Source organism: Accipiter gentilis, chromosome 17, assembly GCF_929443795.1.
Source record: "Accipiter gentilis chromosome 17, bAccGen1.1, whole genome shotgun sequence".
Classification (NCBI taxonomy): domain Eukaryota; kingdom Metazoa; phylum Chordata; class Aves; order Accipitriformes; family Accipitridae; genus Astur; species Astur gentilis.
In genome coordinates this window covers 22715174-22743015 of record NC_064896.1, presented here as the reverse complement: position 1 = coordinate 22743015, position 27842 = coordinate 22715174, and the positions used below count along the sequence as shown (strand labels likewise).

The window sequence follows — 27842 nt, the reverse complement described above, 5'->3', positions numbered from 1 at the left end:
CCCAGTGCCTAACAAGTCTGCATGTCACATCTCATTTATGAGAACGGTAATGTTTTCAAAAGGCTATCCTGCCTTTGAAGAGGTTTGGAATGAGTTGTCATATGCTCTAAAAAATTCTGGGTTGAATCCAGTCTGGAAAGAGAGCAAGCTGACAGAAATAGAAGTGCTCATCCAACACTTTTTTCTTGAACGCTCTAAAATTCTCAACAGAAATAGATAAACCAACAAAAACTTTGTATAGGCATTAAGTGGTAATTTAAGGCTTTCTTTTAGATATCACTAACATCATTACAATTTGAAATCAGCATCAGTATTATAAATTTAAGGTACTTATTAGGACACTTGTATTCTGTTTATTATTATTATTGTTCCAGAAATGCCCAAGAATAAGTAGCACATGGTGTCATTATCTAGCTGTAGAACAAACACCACTCAAAATTTCATACCTCCTCCTTGGAAAGATCCATTGTCCTGAAAACATTATAGAATTTAAAACAAACAAACAACCAACCACAAAAAAACCCCGACTTTTGAGAGACATTCTAGTAACCAAGAAACTGTTTTTTCCTAAATGAAACAACAGATTTTCAAGGTTTTTGTTTTATTTTAAATAGGTAAGAGCTTCAGTAGCACTTAATTTGGGGGTGGGGGGGAATACTGTTGTGAGGAACCTGAGGGGGGAGAACTATTGACTCCCCGAGATTGCCCTAGGCTGGTAACACTGAAAGCTTTCCCTGCTTTAATTAGCTAGACCGCCTCACGAAGTATCTCACCCCAGCCGTGGAGCTGGGCAGGGCGTGTGGGGGCGGCTTGCTGCGGGCACGGCGGCTCTTCCAGTGGGACACAGCCCTTTGTGTCCCCGACTTTCCTCGGGGGAAGAGAAGGGTTTGCCTCGCATGAAGCCCGACTTGTTTCCAACGCCTTCCCCCATTCTAAGGCACGGCGCTGCCCTCGGAGCAGGCGCTGCTCTCGGGACGGCATTTCACTGGCCCGGCACCGCACCCGGCCCTTCGCGACAAGCGAAACGGCCCCTGAAATCCCTGCTCCCCGGGCCCCGTTCCCCCAGCGTCAGCCCCGGCCGAGGAGGGCTGCGCTTCTCCCCTCATCACCCAGCCGCCATCCCGGCCAGGCTACCACACCCCAACCGCCGCCTAGTCCCAGCCCCAGCCGTGCCCAGGAGCGACGACGCTACAAGACGAGCGCCCCCACTTCCTCGCCAGGCTACACCTAACGCAGCCCACGACTACCACGACCCGTCCCCTGCGCTGAGGGAGACGGCCGCCTCAGCCCGCCTCGCGCCCGCGGCCGCCTCACGCCCGCCCCCGCAGGGAGCGGGCCGCGCACGCGCAGCGCCATCCGAACCCGGCGGCACGTCGCGCACGAAACCCCCGCTCGCCCGCCCGCCCTTGGCCACGTGACCTCCACTCCCGCCGCTTAGCCTCCGTAGCGGCTGGTGTCGCTGTTCTCCATCTCTAGCCCGGAAGTGCCGCTCCGGGCCGTTCGGCGGTTGCGCTGCTCTATGGTGAGCCGGAGGTCGGGGGCGGTGAGGGGCGGTTAATGGCCGCCACAAGCAGCGCGGCCGTCGCTGAGGGAGCGCGGAAGTCGGGTGCCGGCGTCCCGGCGCAACGGCGGAAGAAGGTCCACGGCAAGGTACCGGGGCAGCCTCCCGCCGCCGGAGGGGTCGCGGGTGCGCGGCTGGCAGCGGGAGGAACACGGCGGCGGGGGGGGGGGAGGAACCGGGCCTTCCCGGTGGCGCCCAGCTAACCCTCGGTCGCGGACGGGCCCGCTGCTCACCTCCCGCCCTGCTCTCCGCTCAGCCGGCCTGGCAAGCTGGCCTCTCGGAGGGTTAGTGCTCCAAACGAGCAGCCGGCCTTTCCACTGGACCCACGGACGGTTCTCAAGACGCAGCCCTGGCTAGGGGCTCTCACGTTTGGATGAGGGTCTGTCGTGCAGTGCCGTGCAGCTGCTGAACATCCAGCGTCCAGTCTTCAGTTTCAGGACTGTTCTTTCCTTTCGGCTTCTTATAACTTGGGGCTGCCAGTCTAAACTGTAGTTTCTTCCGTCCTTTGTTTCTGCTGGCTGCGAGAAGCTAGAAAACCCTTGCTGACTCTCTGCTAGTGCAGCAGGCTTATTGTGCACTAGTGCTTCGCTGTTCTGATCCTCCTCGCTGTCTTCTGCTTTAGGTTATTGTGTTTGGTGCAGTAAACGCTAATTAATGATTTCACAGGTGTGAATACAGGCCTTCATTTTAGCATTTGGTTTTCGAAGCTCTCGCCTGCTTTCACCAAAGAGAATTGAAAGGCAAAAAGCTGCGTACTCCTCCCGAGGGGAGGAGGGAAGAAATGCATCTGAAGCTTCTACCAAGAATTCTTACAAATCAAGTGGATGAAATACATAACTTATGTCACCGGCAGACTATCGTTTGAACAAGCTGTGGTGATAGAGTCAATGTGCTTTTCCTCTCTTTAATACAGTGGTATTTCAGGTAGTGTAGTAAACTGTCAAAACAGATACCTGCCAAAGAGAGCATTGTAATATTTTCTGTTTTATAGAAAACAAGTTTGCTTTTTTTTGATCAGAACATCTTCCAAGAGTTCCTATTTCTAATACATCTGCAAATTTTGACAATTCACATCGTCACTTTTATATTGACCTCATGTGCTTCCTCATCCACGCACATAACCCCCACCTTCCACAGAAGGAATCAGTCAAAAGTACATGTTAGCATTTGAAGCAAACTTGATGCAAAACCTATAAAAGGCTTATTTGAATTGAGTTATTTGGTATTAGCTAAATTGCTTTGAATGTACACAGTTCCAGTGACCTTAGTTTGAAAGACAAACTTCGTGACCTAATGAGAAAAAAGATTAGTTCTAAGTATAGCTGGTTCACTAAGATGGTAAAGTTTGACAGATGGTCTTTTAAAAGAGATTAAAAAAAAAAAATTCAAAGTCATTACCACAGTAAAAGTACATAAATAGGCAAAGCCACTGGAACTCTTACATAGTAAAACTTAACACTCTCATGGCTCAGCAGGCACTGAGAATAAGAATTTTTAAAACTTCGTTCATATCTACACTTTAGTCCTTATTTGTATTATTCATTGCAGCTCTGAAGAGCTGTGCAGGGTCAGAACTTCAGGAGAGGTCTTTGTTAACAGAATATAGAAATCTTAGTGGAGTTCATATAGCCTAGCAACTTAGGACTGGACTAGACCTACTGCTTAAAATACAGGATTTAGGTTTTGACCCAAGAAATCAGTGTTAAGCATTAGATATTTTCAGATTACTTGCCAAAAAAAAAAAAACCCCAAAACCCCAAGTTTGCTTTATTTTTAGAATGAAATACAGACCCTCTTTTGCAAACTTAGGTGTTTATAACATTGTACCTCTACGTTTGAGACTCTTTGTGCCTCTGTTGTTCTTGTTTTAATTTAAATATGAAAGCTGGAGCATTCTTAACAATAGGCTGAGAGAACTTGTTTAAAAATAATTGTTCAGTTATACTCAGTTCTGTCTTGACTTAGATATAAAACTATACTTTAAAACAAGTTTACTGGCCCTTGTATAGGCCAGCATGTCATTTATATTTGGATCAGTTAAATCACTAGACAATAGCATGTCCTGTGCAAGAACTTTAAATTACTGTGCATACAGTTTAATATATGGAAATGTGTTGTGTAATTGCTTCAGATATACACATCTGTTTCAGAAAAACTAAAGTATTACAATCAAGAGGATTTCTGCTGCAAAAATGCTCCAGGCAGTGGTTTTCAGAGTAATTTTAAAAAGCCAATTAACTTCTCATTGTTCTTTGTTACACAAACACAGCAGTGCAAAAGTATTTCTGTGTATTGGATGAACTTACATATTTCATGTCATTAGGTTGTGTGTGATGCTGTTTGCTTTTATTTTATTGAAAGTAGCATCCCAGACTTTTTCCATTATACAATTAGCTGTTACTTTTATTGATTAAAAAGCCGTATTACCCTGTTCGGTGGTTAGCATAAATAACTATGTGTCATGGTTTAACCCCAGCCAGCAACTAAGTACCACAGAGCTACTCGTTCCCCCAGAGTGGGGTGGGAGGGAGGATCGGAAGGGTAAAAATGAGAAAGAAACTTGTGGGTTGAGATAAAAACAGTTTAATAATTAAAAGAAATGTTAAAAAAGAAATGTAAGGAAAAGGAAAAAAAAAAAGAGAGGGAAATAAAATCCAAGCAAAACAAGCAATGGAAGTGAAAACAATTGCATACCACCAACTGACCAATGCCCAGCCATTCCCTGAGCAGCAACCCCCCCTCTCAGTTTTATTACTGACCATGACATCATATGGTATGGAATATCTCTTTGGTCAATTGGGGTCAACTGTCCCAGCTGTGTCCCCTCCCAACTTGTGTACCTCCAACCTACTCACTTGCAGGGCAGTGTCAGGGGCAGAAAAGGCCTTGACACTGTGTAAGTACTGTTCAGCATTAGCTAAAACATCAGCATTTTGTCAACACTGTTTTCAGTACAAGTCCAAAACATAACCCCATATAAATTACTGTGAAGGAATTTAACTCTGTCCCAGCCAACACCAGTACACTGCTTTTTAATTTGTCTGATTTTTGTCTTTGCAGAGTAGCGTGTAGGTGAACATTAACATCCCAGTTAGGTTGTATTCATTGTAATTAAGGTTCTCAGGTTTTGAAAGTGAATTCCTTCTTTTAGTAGAAATTTGTCCTTTATGTTGCAGTAGAAAATAGTGCAAGATGGGCTCAGGCTCTGATGCGTTAGGACCAGCATTGGATTTGCAACAAACTTTGGCATGCGAGACCACAGCTGCAGTAGCTAGCTTTGTATTTGGTAATTAAACTAGTGTTTAACTTAAATAACTGCCCAATATTTACATCAAACAGACATGGCACTCAGTTGGAGAGCGCTGCACACAAAGGCCACATGACCACAACAACTGCACACATTTAGAACCATCAATCTTTGTGTATACCCCAGGCTGTTTCTTGAAAAGGCTTAGGCTGATTCTGTGTGCCCTGACTTGCACCTGGCACACATGGGAAGAACCCGCAGGAAAGCACTGTTAGATATGAGTTGCTAACTGACATCAGGCAGCCTGTGCAGCCTACCTTCAACAGCTTTTTTTCCTAGAAGCTACTTGGAAACAGGATGGATTAATTGTTTACCCATCAGCAGTCTCTTCCTGTGGGCCATCTTAGCAACTGGTCTTGACTAGCAGGGATTGTGCCAAGAGAGGGGGCCCCTAGGAAACTGATGACCAAGGCAGGCTGCTGTCTGAACAATTCGTCCACCTCATACCTTGCTCCCAGATTGCTTTTGAGAAGTAATGCTACTAAACATTTTGAATTGATAAGTATTATAGCTGGGAAAAAATTGCCTCTGAAAGGAATATAAGATGCATAGTTTAATTCCAGAATTAAATTTAGTGTATTTTTAGTCTTATCTAGACTAGAAGGCTATAATTTCTTTACATGTTCTTTTTAAATTACTTAAACCTCGTCTCTCAAGCTTACAGATAAAGGTTTGCAGCACAAATCTGATTGATTTTAATGCTTTCTCTAGGGTGATCTTCATAGAAACTACTAAAGACTTCAAAGAATTCATTTTAGGCAAAATAAGTGAAATAAGTTGTTCTGATAAAGTAAAATGGATCCTTGTTCAGTTGGAGTTCAGCTTCAAGCTACCAATGAATGCCATAAGACGTATTACACCCGTCACACTGGCTTCAAGACTAAGCAAGATATATCTTCATCTGATCTACTGTTACTTCAGCTTAGAACTGGAATAACCCTTTCCGAGAACAATACAATCTGCTTCCACCATGCAAAAATTTACATTGAAAGATTTGAAGACTTACAAAAATCATGTTGTGATCCCTTTAATATACACAGAAAACTATCAAAGAAAAACTTACGAGCAATTGACTTAGATGATGCAACTTTTCTAAGTGCCAAGTTTGGAAGACAGTTTGTACCTGGTTGGAAGCTTTGTCCCAAATGTATGCAGATTATAAACGGAAGCGTGGATGTTGAATCTGAAGATCGCCAAAGAAGAAAACTTGATTCGGACGTATGTATATGGATTGGTTTTCCCACCCCCCTAAGTTCTGCAAGCTATTGGAGTTGGGCTTCATACAAGTCCTGCATAAAGAAATTAACTTTTTAAATAGAAACATGAAAGGGCGTAGTCTTATAGATGTGTGGGAGTTTACCGTATTGAAACCTTTATTTGGAGGACCTTAGAAAAATCCTCTTCCCGAATTAAGTATCATGGCCTTTTAAATTCAAATGGTTGTGTCTACTAGGGTGACTTACAACTCATAAGTTTAAATAAATACCAGACTGCTGCTGCTGGTATTATAAGTTGTTACTCAAGCCTTGCAAAAAACAAGCTTGTGTGCTTAAAACTGAACACTAAAGGTTGCTTCTAAGGATGTTGAGATAAACTTCTGGTTTAGTCTCTTCAGTTTAAAAATAAAATCCACTTTTTCTAGCAGTTCATTACCAAGTGAACCTGCACGGAGGTGAATTAGGTGTACTCTTGTGGTGGTGTCTGAGTTGTGAAGGCCATGGCGTTTGTTCAGGGGCAGTAATGAACTGGTGTGGGAGGATAATGCTCTAAGTGCTGAGTTTGGAATGCAGCTCATACATTGTTGGAACCACTGTTCAAGATGTATGCAGGTAATCAGTCAAAGTGTGAGCAACCAAACCAGCAAGAGGTCATCCATAAATGCCCTGTGGCAAAGCAGAATTGCATTCTAGGAGCTGTTGTCCCTTTCAGCCCAGGGAGTGTTGCCCAACTGTATTTTTCAGTTAAATGTCAGTATGATTAGGAGACTGATAGGGGGTGAAATTTGAAAGCATTGATTAAAACTGCTACTACAAAGCTTGCATTGTTGGGTTTTGAGACTGGTACAGTTCTCCAGTATAAAAATTTTAAGACTTAAGTTGTTTCTCCTGGGAAATCCAGTGCTTAGAGTTGAGGTCAACAATTTACCCAAGTTATTACAATATCCTGGCTCAACTGGATGTTTTCTTAGGAATTTAGGTTTGTATTTGTAATAATGAGATTTTCTGTCTTTGTTCAGGGGCGTACAGCTAAGGCTTTAAAGTCTCTACAGTTTGCTAATCCAGGACGACAGACTGAATTCACTCCTGAGACCAGCAAGAGGGAAAAAAGAAGGCTGCAAACAAAAAATGCATCATTTAATTCAGACAGGTGAGCCGTTTCCTGGATTTCAAAATAAAATAGCCTTGGTGGTCAGTGTCCCTGTAACACTATAACATTTTCTACATAGAGGTTTACATGTTTAGGGATTGCTTTTTTGTTTTTGATGATGTTAAAGCTCACTCATTACTGAGATAAACAAAACAGAAGGTGAAGTGTTAGCATACAGTCTGTGTTTCAGGCAATTAAAATACAAACAAGTATTTGTTAAGGGATGACAATAGTACACAGATCATAGATTAAGCTATTTGTGCATAAACTAAGATTCTGATAATAGGCTAAATTTGAATACGTAAGATCAAGTAGACTACACTTAAAATATTGGAGTTGTCATCTTTCAGTAAACTCCAGAGTTATACTCTGTAAACAAAAGTGTGCAAGTTAGGACCTTACCTTCCTTTTTTAAAAGGAAGTTAGTGTTGAAGTTGGACAGTACTAGATGACAAATTACAACCTTCTAATGTGACTGATTTTAAAATCATGCTTTCTACAGAGGAAAGGTATATGCAGCTGAATTTTGTCTGTCATTTTCCACTAAAAGTTTGGACCAATTCAGTCTTGTCCTAATAGGAGAGCAATAGAAATCCCAGCTTTAACTAGTCATACAATATTTGTTAAAACATGCAAGATAGATCACATTAATGCCTTTCTCATGCTCTCCACCTAAGTTTAACCTTACAAGACAGAAACAGACACTAGATGTGCTGCTGACAAACTACACGTCCTTCTCCTCTCCATTTGTTTCTTCTACTCAGTTTGGGTACAAGTTGCAACCAGGGAAATTTTGTTGAGATGTTAGGAAAACTTTTTCTATGTATGTAGTAAAACACTGGATCAAAAGTGGTGTGGCACCTCTGACATTAGAGCTATTCAGAACTCAACTACATGCAGCCCTAAGCAACCTAATTTGAGTTGACCTGGCTTTAAACAGAGGGTCAGACAAGGTGGCTTCCGGAGGTCCTTTCCCAACAGTTTTTCTGTGATTCTGCAGTTTAACAGAACTCTTACAGAGATGGGTAATGATAAAAGCATAAAAAATACTTTGAAATTAGGATGTGCACACCCTAAATGATATTGCGTGACCTCCTTTGAATTACAGCTACAGGTTACAAAACAAAAGTAAATTAAAGGGAGCATTTCACATAATCTGAAAGGTAATCTGAAGTTTACTTCATATAACTAAGAGTATTCATAAGTGCTTGAATAAGTATGCTATTGAAGAAATAAAAACTTCCCATTCTTGAAATTATTTCAAAAGCACCGTAGTGGAGATAAAATTAGGACTGACAAATATTGTCAAATACAGTAACATACATACCTTTTTTGAATCAACAGCATGTTTAAATGAACAACTGAAGAAAGCGAACTTCTGTCCACTACTACTAGCGGCTTTGCATCAAAATGGGTGGATTTTTTAACATGGAATTAACTGTTGTTTTTCTTTATACAGGCAAGTTATACCAGCCAAGAGTAAAGTCTACGATAGCCAGGGGCTACTACTTTATAGTGGGATGGATCTCTGTGATTGTCTTGATGAAGATTGCCTGGGATGTTTCTATGCTTGCCCCAAGTGTGGCTCCAACAAGTGTGGAGCTGAATGTCGCTGTGACCGCAAGTGGCTGTATGAGCAAATTGAGATAGAAGGAGGGGAAATAATTAGAAATAAGCATGTTGGTTAGTGTATATGCACATTATTTATCCTGAGTATATATTCCATGCTTTGATTAAACACAGCACATTCATCGTTTAGTGGTTTAATGAAAGCCATTGGAATTTATGTCAAGCCACATGATTAATGTGCTCACTTTCACATTCATTTTCAGTGTGATTATGAAGATAATTGTACTACTGTCTTTTCACACTTCATTCTACCTTGTACTCAGTCTTGTTAGCCATCCAAGTAAGTCTCATTGAACAATCTTTCACTGTATTTAAGTATAAGGTACTAAATTTTCACGTGAGAGGTCCTGAGCCACTCACTATGGTTTCATGTACTGTTTTGTAGAGTGTATGTATCCCTCATTTTTCCTTCTCTAGTTCAGGATCTCATGGTTTTGAATCTGGTTTATGTGAAACACTCTAGAAGTTCTCAGTGAATTTACATGCAGTGTTAATAAAGCTCTCTCCAGTATTAACAGTGCATGCTGTATCTTGTATAGATTATCCCAGCAACATCTGATAAATTCAATCCTGTTCACTTAAATGGATTCAAAGGCAATTAGGAGTTCAGATCCTATCCAGTTTACTGGGATTTGAGATCAAGTTATCCTTATGAATTAAAGTCTCACTGCTGAAGTGTTTAAATTAAATTGAATTGTCAAGGCATTGAAAAATAACATTAAAGTATTTAATTATGGTAGTGTTTTGTTGATTTCTGTATCACACAATTGAAATAATTTTGCTGTAGTTGTTATCAGTCTGAAATTGGGCCGGACTGGTAATTCAACAGCCCTCTTCCCTTTTTTTCTTTTTACTTGTTTTTAAGGTAAAAGTTTACACGCAGTTGAAATGAATTTGAGTGTCTGGTCCCAAACTAAGAATATCCAGACTGCTACAAAAAAAACCCAAAAACAGTTGAATTGAAAATTGAAGTTATGTTTAGTTGATGCATTATCTATCCTCAGGACATTAAAATTTTACAATACAACAGGATTTATGGAAAAGAGAATTTATAATTGAAATCTTAGTGACATTAAGCATTATTCCTTTGTATTTTTGTTGTGTTTTGGATAAATTACCTATTTCTGTGATAGTCTTGGAAAATCTGCATGTTTATTGGGTCACATTTATTCAAGAACACTGTTAACTATTGATTTCTGAAGACTTACTTGGTAAAGTTGTATAATCTTGCTATTTGTTTAGAATGTTTTCTGATAAGTGTCATGAAGATTGCATTGCTAAAATCCAGTTATGCTTTGAGTTGTACTGACATCTGCTGGTTCTAGTGAAGTATAAGCATCAATTTATACTACATTGTTATTAAATCTGCTACAAAAATAAACAGACTTTCTTTTTTTGGTCAGAGCATTGGCTGTTCTTCCAATGGATGTCTCTCATTGGCCTTGGATTCCAGACACATTCATCACAAGAACCATCATACGAGTTCATTTAGGGAGAGCAGCAGGCTCTTCATGCTTTTCCAGATAGCAACACCACAACTGAGTAATAGCCATGGCTTTCCTTACATGCAAGTGGCATTTAATACATTTTACTTTGTTGACTACAGGGCATGCTTATCCTGACAGCAGTTAATCTTGTGTGCTTGATCCATGTTTGGAACTGTTTCATCTCTTAAGCAACCTTTTTAATTAGATGAAAATATAAATAGATACCTCCATGAAAGTGAGAGGGGAAACTGGTCCAATCTTATAATTTTTTTTTTTAATTTAGACCAGAGTCAGCAGTACCCATTGTTAATAAACTTAACAGGCTTCCAACTGTTTGATAAATATAATTTATCACTTAAGTCCACAGTTAGACTTCAGATTCAGTAACTGTTAAAGCATTTCACTGAAATGAAACGCAAGTCTACCAGTAGCTTAAATTGCCTAGAGCATCCCATTATTAGAACTGTATTTCTCCATTAAGTCTCTGAAAAGTTAGTATTTCAGTCTCTCATTTTACAGATTCACTAGCAATTAGTACTTTCCCAAATAACTCACTCAGGTTGTTTCCTAACAAAATGCATAGGACTGCTGTTTGACTAAAAATCTGCACTAAGTACTGGGTACTGTTGATTGTTATAGAAGCTACAGGAGACATAGGGGTTTTTTTCCAGTAAAACAGGACATCTTGGTGTTGGTTTTTCACAGGGCCTGCTGAAGTATTTAGGGCATTTCCATTTAGCTGCATTTCTATAACATGCCTAGGCTGTAGTGTGTTCAATAGTATGTAGTAAGTTCAATAGTATGTTTTTATACACTTCATGTCCCCCTCATCTATTTTTTTCTGTTAAAATACATTGTTGCAAGTCAAAATTTACAATCTTAGTAGATTTAAGATGCTTACAGCTATGAATTTCTTGCGGGGGGGGGGGGGGGGGGGGGGGGGGGTTCTGTATGTTTTTATAAACACCACACAAAACTTACCCCAGCATAATACCCAAGCTATTTTATCATCATCTAAAAGTGATTGCATATTGTTCCAAATAACATATGTAGGTCCCTATCTTTCAGAATTACTCTACAACTAAGCCTGCTAAACAGTATGTTCTTTTAATATAGCCAAAGGAAACAACTACTTTCCATAAAAGCCAAAGTTCATAAACCAGGTATAATAGCCACTTTAAACACTGCATGCATTAAAGAGAAAAGCCAACTGCAAATATATCCCAGTTACCATGTTAAAACTTGCCTTTTGATATTAATTGCAAAAATTAATGCCTAGCCAAAGTATATATTCAAAAGACAGAAATCAATGACAGTAAAAGAATCTGTTTTATGAATAATACATATCCCATGGATCAATTTGAGTTTATTGAACAGAAGCTACAGCTTTGTGCTCTCAAGTACAGTGTTAAGTACTGTTTTGGTTTCTTTTTCACACAGAGCAAAATTCACATCAGGTTTGCAACATGGTCAAATTTAACATCTTCTAAAGTCAGTGGGTGTTCTGTGGACCTTGTGAGAGTTACCACACAACCTTGAGGTCATAGATGGGATGTGCCCACTCTTCCCTCCCACCCCGCAAGTGGAGTTGAAAGTTTCAAACTGATGAAACATGCCCTGGAATACTTTCTGTTAAATACTCAAACAAGAAGTGTAAGTAAGTGCTCAAATAACGATATAGTACAGTCAGCTAATTAACTCAGAGAATGTGTTGTATTAACATTTTTGGCATCTATGCTACTAAAAGGCATTTATCTTTGGGAGATAGATACATTATAACCTTAGACACAGCTTGAATTTGGTTTTGTTTTAATGAATTAAGTTCCTAACTCTTAGAAACTAACATAAGGAGACTGTAACTTTTGAATCTCTTGGCTGACCATTCAAGACATCAGAAACAGCAGGAAGTAGACAGGCCTACTCAAAAAGCATGATTTTATAAATCCAGAAGTCAGACCTAAAGCCTCTAAAGGAAAAGAAAACTGAGTTAAAGCGACTGTATTTTTTATTATTATTATTTTAGACCTGTTTTAATGTTCTTTTTAGGCTTTTCATACAGGTGTTACCCATATTAGCCAGAATGGACCAATAGACAACTGCACAAGAGCTCACACTGAAATCCCGTAGTGACATAGCTACACAGAGGTTAAGTGTTCAGGTGGCCATCTGTCACTTGGTATGTGACAGAAACAGCTACAGCTTGCTGGAATCAGCATGAACGCCTTTGAGTTCTCTTAGTCTCGTGAAAAAGCATAAACATACAATTTCCAGTTTCAATTTCTTTGTTTTCCCTCTAAAATTAGAGTCATTTTTTGGTCATATTTGTGTCTCAATAAATGCAGAATTTCAGCATTTTTCAACTGATTTCTCAGTGGAATATAGGATGTACAGACATGCAGTAGCTTGTCCCTCATGATCCAAATAATTTTCCACAGTAATTCTTCATCAAGTTATGCATGCTTTTAAATCCTACTAATAGTAGAGGAACAGTTTATTAAAGGATTATACTTGTATTTAAATATCTTTAAAAGTTTCATCTAATGTTTACCAACGTGGGAACCATAACCAGAACTATTGTATTCATTCACTGCAATTAGATTTCAAATTAACAGCTCTCCTCCAAGCACATACAAAACAATTATCATAGAGAGGTGTGAAAAGTTGCACTTCAACTGCCCACTTCACTCTTTGTAGGGGTTTTGTTCAAGACTCATTACCCTGCTCTGAAGTAGAAGTTTTGAGTTGTAAAAATTCCTCATATCCAGCAGAGGGCATCAGCTTACTGCAAACCTGACCCTGAATTTCTTGTGCACCTTTTTAAGAGCTGCATCCCCAGTCATCTGAGCAGGGGGGAATTCATCATTCAACAGATTCAGGAATCAAGCCCAGGACAAGAGAGGCATTACCCACAGCTGCGAGGTTGAAACACAGTAGACTCAAGTACAAGATTAGCACTTCAAAAAAGGAGACATTCATTTGCTTTTTGGTCTTTATAAGAGCTTCTCACCCAGGCCCCCAGGTACCTTGCCAATTGTTAGTTCTTTAACTAGAGATCAATGTGATTTTTATAGATACATTTAAAATTTACAGTGTTCACTATGAAACCTTGGTTTAGAGCTTCTACCTGAGCATTCCCTTAGAAATTCAGTATCAGTAGCCAAGAAAGCCGCCCACAGCAGGGTCCTACACTTGTTAGCAAAACAGGAAACCTTCTGACATCCACACTGGTGCTACTGCCAGCGTGCAATACGCAGCTGAATAACCACACATCTCCTGTTTCCCAGACAAGCAGGTAAAATATTCTGACAGTATTTTACCAGAGAAGCTACAGTAGGAACCAGAAGGAGCCTAGCGTAAGCTGTGGTAGGCCAGGGTGGGGAAAGACAAGAGGGGCAGCCGGGGATGGGAAAAGTTTCCCTTTACTAGGGAAAATACTAGGTCTCCTAGTATTACTAGGTGGTGAGAAAATTGCCCTAGTTCTTCTCTTCTTCCCCCAGCTTCCTTTGGCAGCCCTTCACATGTACTTGCCAGCAAATTAAATCTGTATAGCTCACTAAATTACTTGCCCTTCTAGGCTCTAGTTAGGGCAATATTAACAACTGGAGTGTAATAAACTCAGTTCTCCATCTCGCCCACAGGTGACAGCACTATCTGCTATAACCTCCTGAGCGTAAACAGTGATTTACTGTCCATGCAGAGCCCAAAACTGCAACCACAAGTAAAAGCAATCCTCTTCTGTCATTTTCTGATTTTCTCCTTGTTATTATTCCATTTGTTCTTGCATTTTAATTGATAGCTCTCCCTACCTTAAATTGTTCATTTTAGCTACTGAATTAGTACCATGAAGCTGACAACAGTCATTTTTATATATATATATTAAAAAAAAATAGTCCTGGCAAGCACCAAGCGAGTCACTTACAAGAACCATCAGAACTTAAAAACTTCTCAAAAGAAGTCACTAGGATCCTACTCAATTCACAGTTCTTAAGGCCTCATAAGTCATCCAAGAAACTGGAACTAAGGATCAAAGTATGTTCTCCAGAGCCCAGCCCAGATAAAGAAGAAAGAAGCATCATAATCTAATGTATATATAAAGATCACAGAGTTCTTCAATTAACAAAACTACTTTGCTTAAAGATAGAAAATCAGATTTTACCGACTTTCAGGACCAAAGTTAAGTTTCCTAAATCCAGTATTTCTTGTTCTAGTTCATCCTTCCTAGGAGTACCTGATAATCCAGACGTATTCAAGAGAATGAGTTTTCTCCTCATTTCATTTTCTATTGCAAGTTTGTAGCACAAAAATAATTCACACACCACACCCCCAAAAAAAGAAACAAACATTAAAATCCCCACCACCAAACCTCAAGGCTGCTTCTTCCCTTCTGTTTTATAACACAGTAGTGCTCTGGGACGTGACTCCCTTGGCAATTTCCAATCAGATGGTCTGGATCTTGCCAGCTGACTTCAATGTTGCTGCAACCTTTCTCCTGACAACCAGCTCTTCTTAGTAAGCATTAATTAGAGTGATTATATTTCAGCTTAGTTTTCTGTTACTATCTTTGTGCTGCTTCCTGGGAGTTTCAGCTGAATCTCTAAGAAAAGAGAAAAATCAGTTATTACTCTGTTAAATATACGTGTGTGGTATGCCTAACCTCAAGCCAGACCCCTTAAATTGTACAGAATCCTCGGATCATCGCTGAGGGGGGCCCGATCTCAGCTACACTGTTACATCAAGCCACTTTGTCCATGTATTTCATTGGCAATAGCAAGCTGTTCTGTCTCGGTAATGAGCTCATATTAACAGTCCTATTGACTTCAGTGAAATTGCTTAGGTGGATAAGCAAGCCGAGCAAATAGATGGGTTCTGCACAGGTGAAATGCGTCACGATAAAGCGCTGAAGCTGACGGGACTGTTTGGACAAAGACACCGTTCACCCTCCGTCCACCCCGTTACGGATGCTTTAGTACTGGCCCAGGAGTAGAGACTGTGCCCAAGATCTTACGAGCCACCGTGGAAGGGAGCAGCCATCAGTGTACGCCTAAAATAAAATCTCCTTCAGCTGCTGGGGTCCCAAAATAAAATGTTTTGGTAACCTTTACAGGATTGTCCCCTACAGACCAGATCCAGAGAAGCCTGATGTCCCTACGAAATGTTAAGTGCCGTATGCCTGGATCTGGACTTAAATGTTTGGACTTCCCACTGGAGTTCAGAGTCAGGCTTGGAAATGGGGACAAGGCAGCCGAATGTGGAGAGGTAGAATAGATGACTTCTCATATGCTTTCTGTTGGATGTGATCATAATAAACTAGCTGGGTAGAAAGCACAGAGTAATTAACTTTTACACTAATGAAAGCTGGTTATATCTCTAGGCAAACCCAGAATTTTCTTCTTCTCTTCCTACTGTTGTGTTTTGAATTTGGTTTTGCTTTTATCAAAAAAACCAGAAAGGCACAATTTATCCAGCCTAGTCTGTGCCAACTACTTCTGCTTTATGACTCCCCTGTGTTAATTTCTTGTCTGTGAACTGCTGACTCTTTGAAGTAAAACATTGGGCTAGATCTGGTTTGGAGCAAATGAGAATTCAGGGCTGCTGACAAAGGACATCCATCATAGGAGTCGCTGCAGAAGATGTCTGCAGTTTCTCCTCCTCCAGTGTAAGTAAACTCCAACAGCCAGTTCTACATGCACACACCCCCATCCCAGCCGGGTACCGTCTTCCCAAACTGGGGTAACATGATAAGCCATGGTTTTCCTCATGTACTGTCTGAGCACATACTGATTCCTTAGTTTTAAGTAATATTTTTCTTCCGGAGTGGCAGAACCTAGCCCACTAACTTTGTACATGTAATTCATTTAATTTTTAATTTTTTAAATTTAATTTAATTTAATTCGGGGACATAGTGCCCCAAATGGTCCAAGGCTGATTCAGATCCTGAACCCCATCAGGTAGTTTTTACTTCTTCCAGTTCTCGATAAAGCTCTGTGTGTATGTGTAAGTGCATATAGGATTGTATGTGCAGCTGATCCAGACAAACTAGTTGGAGCTCACCTCTCCGAAATACAAGGTGCAAACGAAGTGGTGTAAGTTGCCGCTCATCAGAGTGGATTTGTATGACCCACACACCAAGAGGAGTTGAGAAGGAAGATGCAAAACCGCTTTTCTGCCTAAGTGCATGTTCTGTACTGTAGGGTATGAGTGAAGGGGACCTCCGTTTCATTGACTTTTATTGACCTTAACAATTATTCAATAGTTAACTGGAAGGCTGGAAATTATCCTTCTGCGTCTTCTGCTTCAATGTAATCTGAAAGGCCCATTCATCACTCAATTACAGCTGGTAGCTGGCTTGGTATTTTGATACTACCATGTGCAACAGAAAGCTCTCCTGGAAGAAGAGAGCTGTAGCCCTTTCCCCCTTTACATCTCTCCTTCCCTCTGACTCTGCTAATTTCACAATTTTTTATTTATTTTTTTTTAATGGATTGAAAATCCTTGCCTACCTTCCAGCACTAGTTGATGATGCTTCTCACATGTCAGAAATTGCTACTGACATTTCAATTTCACTTCATTTTTCCCCTTTCTTTGATAGTATTATAGAGAACATTTATATTTAAATAAAAAGCAAATAACGCATGTCAGAGTATGCATCAGGGAACGTCAAATTGTTTTTTTCCAATTACAACTCTATTTCAAATAGGGTAATGCAACTAAAGGATAATTACTAGGCATGCAAAGCCAAGGTTATGATCAGAAATGGCTACCCTTTCACTTCTCCAAGTCCTGTCTTACTAAAAAAAACATTCCTGGGGGACAGGTTACACTGCATATCTGCAGGCATCCGGAAGAATCCAAGTGTCCAGCACTACTAGTAGAGTGGCTCTCTGTGTACAAACTACCATATTATGAAAAGAGGACAAATATAGGTGGCTTTATCACCGATTAATAATGGCATAAATTCACTTCAGGATAGGATACTAACGATACATTAATAGTGTTTTACAGGCAGTATCACAACATGCTTTTAAGTAGTAATGAGCACGTTGGTACCGCATCCCAAGGGGGTCCCTTTAGCCGCCTGCGGGACCACATTCACCATCTTCTCAGACGGCAAATCTCCACCCTGAGCCTGAAGCCCTGCCAGAGGAGACCTCCCGCTTTCCTGCGTCCTCCCAAGCACGGCAGAGCTGTAGCCGTCGGGACTAACCTAGAGAGGGATTTCCGAGTACCCCTTCCTCCGCTGTTTGGCTCTGTCGCGCTAGGAGTGTCGTGGTGAGCCAGAAGTTTTCCGAAGTTTAGGATTCCTTTTTTCAGAGCTGCTTTTGCCTCGGTGGGGAGAAATACAGCGTTGCTGTATCCCGGCTTATCTCGGGGTCCCTTCCGTGGGAGGCCGGCAACAGAAGTAGTCAAGCTGTGTGAACTACAGGGAGCTAAAAATGATTTTCTCATGACACGAGCATACATCACTAACTAGCATGAAGCATTAATTAGCACTGCCCTTTGTCAGCCCCCGTGTCACTGCCGCTGCCCTGGGGAACAGGGCTCTTTTTTTCAGTTGGGCTCAGAGTAGGCTAAAGGGGGGGATCTAAAAGCAGCCGATAACTATGGGAGGGATAGTTGTAAAGGTGAGGGTGCTTCAAACTTTATTCAGGTGGAGTTATGGGCGTCTACCCTTTAAAAGCCTACAGCTGTTGGAAAAAAACCCTGCCTTTTTGCAGGAGCCTGTCTCCAGGAGCTGGCTGGTATAAGGCTTGAGCGTCACAAACCATTAGTAAGGTTTTACCAATCTGTTTTATTTAAGTGCTTGAAATAAAACAGCAATCCTTTATTATTAGCTGCTTTATTTGACTGGTAATAGTGCCTAAAAGGGGCCGGGACTCCAATTTGCTCCACTTGGAACCGCTATTTGCTGTGAGAGCACAAAATCTCATTTTCTACGAGAGTTTCAGCAGGGCAGGGACTGAGTCTTGATCCTGGTTTGTCTTCAACTTTTTTATGGAGGTGGCTGACAGGCAATGCAAAATAAATATCAGCTGCATAATGGGAGCAAGACTTTCTTTAGCAAATATTCAAAATTAGTGACAACACTTGGGTGAACAATGCAGTACTTGTAACTGAGCACACCAGCTTTCTCTTCTGCTGGATCCCACAAATTCATGATATACCTTCTCGGTGACCAGCTGCTGAGCCCTGGGGAGCTACACACCCGAAATGATAGATAACCTTGAGGGATTTTTTAAGAACCACCAACATTTTGTCACAGAGAATTACTTTGGTGGCTACATGTTCTCTGGACAAAAAGAGCAACCCAGCAAGATAGCCAGGCAGGGACTGCTCTTGTGGAAGCTGGAGCTTTTCAAGTGAAGTAGTAGTTCAGGAGAGGGCTGGCTGGCGATGAAGAGCTAGGGAGGGAGAGGGTGCTCAGCAGGGCACAGCTGTTAATCCACCTTGTGCTTCTCTAATGAGAAACCAGAAGGTGAAGCTAAGCACATAGAGAATTTGTTTCATAACATTAACATTTAAAACAAGCCAATAATAATAATTAATTATTATTAATAATAATAATATTATTATTTCTATATATTTACAATATTTATTAAATAATAAATTGCTTTATTTCTAATGTCAGCCTTACTTCTAGGACATTTATTCTGCCTGCATCCCACTGTACCTGAGGCAGACAAAACCACTCCTCCGTGTACAAACTAGGCGAATGGGGCAGAATAGCAGCCTGGGAAATAATGATCCCTATGGAGCAAACAAACAGCGGAAGCGCAGCTGAGTTAAATCGTTTCCCTCGTTCCCTGGAGATATGTCCTTATCTTGATAATTGGAGGAATAATAAATAAATAAATAAAATGTCTTATTTAGCCATGTTGTTGTTGTTGTCGGAGTCCTTTGTCTGCAGCGTAGTCAGGAAAAACTTTTGGATTGATCTGGAGCGCACAGGCCTATTTTCTATTAAAGTGTATTAATGCCAGGTTCTGTGCAATTAGTGAAAAGTCAATTCCTATTACTAGTTAACACTATTGAGTATCTGCTTTCTCTAATAAAAAGCTATGTCCAGCCTAAAGACTATAAATCAATAAGCAGCCACTTTCTAAATCTATTCTGTCTCCTCCAAAAATGCAGAGAGAGCACTGCCGTTTAGAAGGCAGAATAGATTAGGAAGAAGAGATCCCTGCCCTCCGAGAGCTGACCCGCCTGCTGCGAACCTGCCTTCACACAGCCCTCTCGACAGCAGCACAGCTCCTGCGGCGACTCAGCTTTTCGTTGGCAAAGCCTTTGCTCATTTCTGAGAGCTGCGCCTATGCAAACTGGTGTTAAAATCTTCACATCCGTTGAGCAGCACCAAAGACCAGGTTGGCAGAAATCCTCCACGGAATGACGTCGCCTCGCCTGTTTGAATCGCATAGAGGCGTTAGGATCCAGCAGCTGCTGCAAGTGCCTGGCCGAACCTGGGACAGACCTTGGAGGCAGCGAACAGCTCCTGCCAGCGGTGGCCAGGGTCGCCCGTCTCTGCTGTGGACAAGCCCCATGGACATGCTCTTATGAGGAACAACATTTTCTGCTTTAGCGACGGAGGGTCTGCAGGTCACGTGCAGCTGTCACCTGGTATTGCATATTCGCTATGCTAATTCCATAAGTGATAACTACTTTCTGGTAGAACTTCATCGCCCGTTGTAGGACTTGCAGTGCTTGCGCTGGAACAGCTGCTTGGGTGGCACGCACATTTAATCCTTACGGTGTCTAACAGAGCAGTCTGCAGGTTTCCTACCCAATTTGATCACGTTCAGTGATCGCTGTGGCAGACAGCTGAAAGTTATGTTATCATTATAGAGGAGCAGCAGAGAGAAACCTCTCCTAAGTATGCTTTAGTAATGCTGTCTCCTAGGACAGGCTTTTTTCATCTTTGTATATTTATTTCTATTCTCATTTGAAGGTACAGGTATTCGGGCCAGTAATCAAGAGCCGCCTGGGTGGCTCACCTCACAGGACCCACGCAGCCCACGGGGCTTGACAAAATAACTTACGCTGTTCACACAAGGGGATTACGTCTGGTCAAGTGTGGTCTTCTGCTTGGATTTGCAGTACGTGGTAAGGACTTGGGTTTGGTGAGACGCTGTTTTTCCAGTGGTAATGGAAAGACATCGCATCCTGCCACGATGGCAGCGACTTCAGATTGTGAGGAGCATCTGAATGCTTAGCTGAAAATCAGATAAGGAGAAATGGCAAAGGTCTGCTTGGTGCCCTTTAAGTTTCTATGGGCACGTTTCACCTCTTGCTAACCCCCCAATAAATGAGGAATATGATCAGAAATTAACAATAAAGATAACTAAACAGGGATGAAAAAAAAACTGTCCTGGGTAAGAAAAATGAAAAAAAAAAACCCCAAGAATTGGGGGAAGAGTGAAAGAAGATTTATCGTTCTGCTCCTGGTACCCGAGGTTTCCTTGGTTTGGTGTTGGTTTTCACTTGTGGCCCATGGATCTGCAGAAACCTGAAGGCTGCTTCTAGGACGTGAATAAAAGCTAGCTAAAAGACGGCTGCTGTCAGTAGCCTTTTATTTGTTAATGGCACCTGCAGAACCAGGGGGAAGGGGCAGCAGAAGAAGTTAAAGATTGCCAAAGGAAAGAAAATGTATTTTCTTTCTTTACAAAGAAGCAAGGAAATAAAGCTTCTTTGCCTGTTTTGATGATCATTTGCTAAACATCTGAGCAGTTGAATTGTTAGTCAGAATGAATGTAGATGGAATTCAGACATAGACAAGACTATTTGTATATATTTGATTTTTATAGACACATCAACAGTACTTTTTTCCCAGAAGTATTACATTTTGATTTAGCTGAGGAAAAGAAATTATACTATGTGACTTAATTACACAACTGTGACTAACACTTTGTTACAAATACCGAGTAGTGAAAATGGAAGCAAAATGCAAGCTATCTGGTAGGTAAACATTTTCTTTTAAATTGTTGACTGAATTTGAATAATGAATAAATTGGAGGAAATTGCAATCTGCTTGTGGAAGTTCCAGAAAAAGAAAAAGGAGCTGAGCTCATAAGGTAAATTATTAATGTTGGTATATTCGCTTTGCTCCACTTATTTGTAACATAGGAAATGTGATTTGTGTGTGTATGTCATTTTAATATTGACTCAGTTGCCAGCTCAGATCTAAAATAATGAGACAGATCCAAGTCTTTCATTTCCAGAGAAGAATTTTTAGTGCAAGTGAAATAAATATGGCAAAACATTCTGCCCAAAGACAGGCTAAAACCCGAGTTTAGCTGTAATGCCTGAGGACAAGAGGGTTTAGACCCTCCCTTTTATTCACCCCTGGTGTGACAGCGATGCATGCACACATGGAAGTTGCTCAGTAAGAGGATAAAAGACGTGTGCTTTCACCTTTGAGTTCAAATACATGCTGTGATCTTATCTGCAGCAAGTTTGATGAGAAGCAACTACAACAGTATAAACAAGAGTGAAAAACCCCCTCCTGTACTTAGACACAGCTGCGTACAGCCGACAGGGCCTGAGCCAGAGTCAGCAGTTAGTGGGTAAGCGTTAACATCCTCGACGGGACCTTGCTGGGGAATTTCAGCAGGAACGTTGCACAACCTCTCTTCTTGCCATTTACAGCTCTTCCTCATTATTTATAAATACAAATTTCCAGACCCCTTTTTTACACTATCTATAAATATCTTCAATTATAACAAGTGCAGGAATAAAATTCTATTAAAGGGAATTGTAAATTACAGCTATATTTTTAGATTTGAGCTTTTTGTTAATTTGGTTTTAGTGTTTCCCAGAAACACTGCGATTTTAGTATTTGCAGCTGGTAACTGTGGGACGATTCTGGGCCCCAAAGCCTTGTATTTATACCCCAGCATGCACACAGACCCACCGTCGCTTTTCAGGCTTTGCTTTGCCAATGCATCTCGGCCTGAGAAGGCCCATTCTGGGACTGAGAAGGTTGTCCAGAGCTTCACGGACTCTTCCAAATCCAGACAAAGGCAAAGCAGCTTTTCATGTTGTTGAAGAACCACTGGCACTGAAAAAGGGACAATTTATCTCGTTCATCGCCTGTGTTTTCATATCAGCGTGCGTGAGCAGAGGTACTAGCGATACCCGTGGAAGCAACCGCCACAAAAGAGCGGGTGACCTCCCTCCGCACCTTCGCCTACCAATTTAAGAGTGCTCAGAGCAAGGGCCTTCATCGCAGCCTCCACTGAGGTCCTCCTTGTGACGCTAATTCTGCAAGGGACACGGTTGCGAGCCCACATGCTTACTCAGGGGAGGCCACCAAAACACCACCCAAAATGCTGTAACACTACTTGACGTAGTGAGACCTCAGCGAGGCTTGAGGCTGGGCTGGCTCCATCGCACGACTCGCGTGAAACTCCCGTGCTCCTTGTGCTAGGGATCCCCATACCAATGTGCAAGCCAAGGTGCATTTAAGTTTCCCCAATGCTGAGCTGTGAAATGCCGCCGGTCTGAAAAGTCTTAAAGGTCACAGCGGTAGAGACGAGGCCTAAATTTTGTTTAGATACCTAAAACGGGTCCTGTTGGTGTTTTCACGTAAACTATCATTGAAATTGTCTTGGGGATCAAAGGGAAATGGCAGACTGGGGCTCATCTAGCTTTAAAGCTGCTTAAAAAAAAAAAAAAAAAAGGAGGGAAGCCCCTTATTTTAAAGGGAGAGCAGAACTTCTTTTGAAGGACATTCCCTAGAAAGCTGGGGAGATGCCTCCAGTGAGCAGAGCTCCTCTGGGGGCTCCACCTGCTTTCTGGTACTGCCGCAGCTCCCTCTCCCCCATCTTCGCCGAGTCGTGCCTGGTGCGTTTGTACCAGAAAGGGAAGATTGAACCAGCCAGCAGGTTCAAGCCCGCAGGCTGGCTGAGCTCCCCATGCCCCTGTCGAACAGCATCCGCGTGAATAGGAAGGGCCGTTGTTCTTTCAGCCCTTCCGCGTTCAGCCCGTTGAAGGAGGACTTGAGCGAGGTCAAGTTCACTTATGGCCTTTTCAGAGACCTCCGCAGCGTGGCCTGGTGCCGGGTGTGAATAAGCATAACGCACAAGGGAGGAAAATTTGGTCATAAGAAAAGCTTGGACCCATCCCTATTCACTGCAGATATGACCTAGGCTTTTGGCTTTCGAGACACGGGAAATACAAAGCATCGAGTATAACCATGCACCTTGCTGTAGCTGATTATTTTCGGTTTTGAACCGGCGGTCTGCAGCTTTTTCTAGCATGATTTAAACATTAATTGCATTAATTAAAGTGGTCTCTTTCTAACAAAATCTGCAAAGCCACATTTTACAGGTCTGCTTCTTCTAATAGGGGAGGCAGAAAACAGTACTGTCTGCAGACTTGAGGTACTAGAAGTAATTTTTCAAAATTTAAAGCTTACCGCATTAAGCATTTCTATCAGCTGCAATGCAGTTGCTCCTCAACATGAGCCCCATGCCCGGTGCTTAGAATTTGCAGGGCTAAGTCACACCGGTACAGTCTCATGATGGCTAATAGTGGCAAGAGAATGAAATATTACTCATCTGGTCCAAAATCTGCTCTCCCTGGGATGTGTATGGCAGAAACAATAGTGGGAGTTGGCTCTTTTTTTTTTGCAACTTGTTCAAAGCTTGTGCCAAGTCCCCTGGAAGGATCATCTACAGGCTTCAACGTGCAAAAATAATAGCGTTGTCAGGCAAAATTCAGGTCTGATTTTCATGCCGCAGAAGAGTAGCAGTTCTGGTGGGGTTGTGTCCAGATAAAAATGCCTCTTTATTTAATTCAAAGGGTGCTGGACCAGAGGTGAAATCACTGCGGGGTTTGGTCCAGCATCCTTCTCGTTTGTCAGACTGGCAGGGATGCACAGCTCGTATTGTCTTGGGGTGGATCCAGCTTTCAAACTGAGCTGATGTTGCCGAGTTGCCCTGCACAGAGGCCAGGAGTATGCTGGTTTCTTAAAGGCTTAGAAGTTTCCCCTCTTCTTATTTTCCACTGACTGATTCTGTATTCCCCAGAGGCTCCTTGTTAACAGCACAGACCATCGCCAAAAATTAAAAATAAAAAAGGAAAGGGGGGGGGGGAAGGAGAGGAGGGATGAGAATAACAAGACATACCTGCAGCAGTCCTTGCTGTATATTCCCTCTGTGTCCCACCAATGGTGTCATGCGGAAGGGAAATTGTTCTATCAGTGACTATGTTAGATTCATGACCCCACCACAACCTTGAATTGGCCTTTAGTTGTCGCTGATGGGAACTGAAGAACAGCTCCTGTCGACATGATTGCTGCTCTCCAATGAATCAGAACACGCAGGGCACAGAGCAGCACATTAAACTAGCAACAGAAATATATCACTGTACTTTTATATAGATGTATTGCTTTTGCCCAGGCATATAAATGATTGGGCTATCCACTTATTTTTTTTCCAAGGACTATAAATTAAAAATAAGCTAAGGGTTTTGAAATTATTTTCTCTCTCACTCTCTTCCCCCCCCCCCTCCCCTTCTCGGTCTTTTTTTTTTTTTAAGCTGGGCGGCTATTTTAGGTCTACAGTAAAACATTGTAAAGGTAATCTTACCATCTATGTCTACTTGACCATCCTTTTTCTAAAAGAAATCTATTACTGCAGTTCTGGCTCAGGTAATTTAACACTTCAGTGTGATCACACTAACTCTACGTATTGCTGCGCTTCTTTTGCTGCTAATGAACACTTACAAGGCGGTATTTTTTAATTTAGTAAGACAAGTATCTGAAATGGCAAAATCTATGTATGTCATGTGGGTTTTTTTCCCCCTAACAAATATTTCATAAAATAAGATTATTTCAATATACCTTAACCAAAGGTCACTTTGACTTGAAAGTTAGTTTGATGTACAGCTGCATAATTTAATGTAGTGCCTCAAAATTTGAAATGTTTCACCATTAAACTGCATTTAATTTTTGCAACTTTCTCTGCTTGCTGATTGAATCATCTTTTTAAGTCATCCATTTAATTCAGAGGCGATATCACCAAACTTGCAGAGATGGGGATATGTTTTGTCATATCGCACATTTCCAGCTCTTTGCAAACAATTTATCACTTACCAGCTTTGCAGCCAGATGTAGAAGGAATAAGCAAGCTGCTTCACTTGCGTTCTTCCCCCATCCTAACATTTTTCTGGGATGAAATGCAGAACAAGAAACCATCTAGGAGTCCATTTTTTCTGGTATGAGGCTGAGGCAGGCAGGTATCAGTGCTTGCTCCAGTGGAAAGCAAGCAGCTCTGCAATTCAGCTTTGGAAAGCCTTGCACCGGCGAGCAGCCCCCGATTCTGTAAGCGGAACAACTGATTTTCATGAGGCAAATTTTTCCTACAAGAATCTGTGCTACTGAGCCTGCCAGATCGTCTTCTGCTAGTTTTTTGAATGTGTTATAACAAGACCTTTACTTTTTTAACTTTTCTTGGACTAGCTACTAAAGAAGTTTGGCGTTAACCGTGTGTCTGTGCGTCGGATAAAATGAATTTGCTGTCCACCAACATGTGACGTGGTCAAAGAAAATAAATGAGCTGGTTACAGCTATTTCCCCTCAACAGAGTCATAAACACCATAATAGCAATTCCTATGTATCTTTTCACCAAGCTTTGGATGATTCAATCTTTACCGTATACCACTTACTATCAAAACTAGTATGGTATAAATAACAAAACTGGCTGCATTATTATCTTTTTTAAAAACCCAGTAATTTCCAGATCTAATGATAATACAGTCATTTGACATTTTGAAGCATTTAGCCAAACACTTGCCAGTTTAGCAATGCTTCACCACTCTGTGGTCATGACAATATTTAAAAATTAAGCCCCTTTTTGGTCTTCTGAGCAGCAAGTGTAATACCAGGAAACACAGATTTAAAGGCTTCTTAGTGTGGGGAGGGTGGGAAAGTGCAAAAAAACCCCCTAACCATCTAACTGCCTAGGAAGTAACGAGACCTCCGTCCTCCCACTCTGTTGTCACCTAGCCACTGTGCTTTAATTCCTTAGGTGTTTAAGTGCCTCCCAATAAATCTTTCTAAATGCTCTTGGCATAGCCAGAGTTTGCTGAAATCTTCAGAGTGCTGTGCGCTTCAGTACCTAGCCTGTGCTGAAATCCTGTCAAGGCCCACAATTAACCCCGGGATTACTGGCTAATGGGTGGAGGGGAGCAGCTCCTCTTCACTGTGTTTTCTCAAGGAAGGGAACTGCCGTTGCAGGAGAAAGGATTTGTAGCGATCACCTACGTGGAAACGAACACTTCGCTTGCTTTGAGGGAAAGCGCCGAGATGGGGACTCAACCATCCTTTGCTGGCCAGTTCAGGCAGCTCTGGGACCAGTGAAACATCGGACCCCGGCCGTCAGGCTTGGGCTCTGCTCCCACGGTGCCACCAGCTAGGCAGACCAGTCTCCCCACGGATTTACTCCCTTTCAGAGCCCAGCTGAAAGTCCGTCCGTGTCTACTTTCGTAAGGCAACGGATGCTGATAACCTGTTCTCCAGGTTATTTTTAGAAATAAAACCATTTTCTTTCGAGAAAAAAAGATACGTGCTTTGTGGCTGAAGGACTGCCCCAAAGCGTCTGGTTCTTTCGCTGGGACACAGGCGATTTGCCACGTGGCCTTGGGAAAGCCAAGTAGCTGCTACTTGTTTGCTGAGCTGAGGAATTAGGAAGTTTGGGGCTCTTCTTTTTTCCATTTTACAGAGCTGCTGTAAGTCTTGACTCTCCAATAGCTTTAACATACACTAATTGTTCACAAATAAACTGTTGAGCGTGACTGTGACTGCTGCTAAATTCTAGACCTAACGAAGTTACGTGTCTGAGGGTTTGCTCACAGTCTTATTCTCACAGCCCAAAGCAGTTTATTTTCACTGCTTTCCTGTCAGGCTCGGAGATGGACTGCTGGCTGCAAGGGCATTTCTTCCTCTCTGTGCCCACCGGTGGGGTGTGGAGGGGGCAAAGCCAAGGCTTGGTTTTTGCTCTTCACTGGGAAAAGGAAGCTCTCTCGCTGAGCTGGGGACCAGCTGACGTGTTTTCCTCTGGAGGAGAGAGCACAAGGACTAAGACGAAGGCTGCGAGGCCAGCAAGTCTCTGCCCGCTCCAGGCGGGGAGCATGGCCACATGTTGTTGTCTTTCTTAAAACACTAAGTAATTCTCTAATCTGGTCTTAAAGGGGGAGGGAAAAGCTCACGTGAGCAGCCACAGAAAAGAAAGAAAATGAGAAACTATCAGAAACTGCCTCAAAGCGGGGCAGCGGTAGCCAGCGAGCAGCACGGCTCCCCAGCAAGGTGCTCTGTGCCCACAACTATTTACATCCAACTCTAACTCAAATCTTGCCCCTGATCTTAAGCGAGGTGAAATTTAAGTTATCAGCTGTCTTGTAACCGCCAGTCCCCAAACTCAGATAAACTTAAAATACTTCCCCCCAGTACGTATAACTGGCACTTGAAGGACACATAGAAAGTCATTACTGAAAGGTG

The 27842-nt window shown here is 41.9% G+C and overlaps 1 protein-coding gene across 2 annotated transcripts; it reads left to right on the top strand.

Moving 5' to 3' along the window:
• Positions 1-1529: 1529 nt before the first annotated feature.
• ARL14EP (ADP ribosylation factor like GTPase 14 effector protein) lies at positions 1530-10271 on the top strand. 2 transcript variants are annotated; one of them, XM_049820446.1, is made up of 5 exons: positions 1543-1650; positions 2228-2485; positions 5580-6086; positions 7105-7235; positions 8695-10271. In XM_049820446.1, the coding sequence occupies exons 3-5, from the start codon at positions 5664-5666 to the stop codon at positions 8921-8923; spliced, it is 783 nt and encodes a 260-aa protein (XP_049676403.1). In that variant the 5' UTR covers positions 1543-1650; positions 2228-2485; positions 5580-5663; the 3' UTR covers positions 8924-10271. The 2 variants fall into 2 exon arrangements, with proteins under 2 accessions (XP_049676402.1, XP_049676403.1); XM_049820445.1 differs by lacking the exon at positions 2228-2485 and having other exon boundaries at positions 1530-1650.
• The last annotated feature ends 17571 nt before the right edge of the window (positions 10272-27842 follow it).

Coding starts and splice junctions, on each gene's coding strand:
- ARL14EP (XM_049820445.1), top strand. CDS start 5,664: ATGGATCCTTGTTCAGTTGGAGTTCAGCTTCAAGCTACCAATGAATGC. Junction 6,087..7,104: donor GAAGAAAACTTGATTCGGAC/GTATGTATATGG, acceptor GTCTTTGTTCAG/GGGCGTACAGCTAAGGCTTT. Junction 7,236..8,694: donor GCATCATTTAATTCAGACAG/GTGAGCCGTTTC, acceptor TTCTTTATACAG/GCAAGTTATACCAGCCAAGA.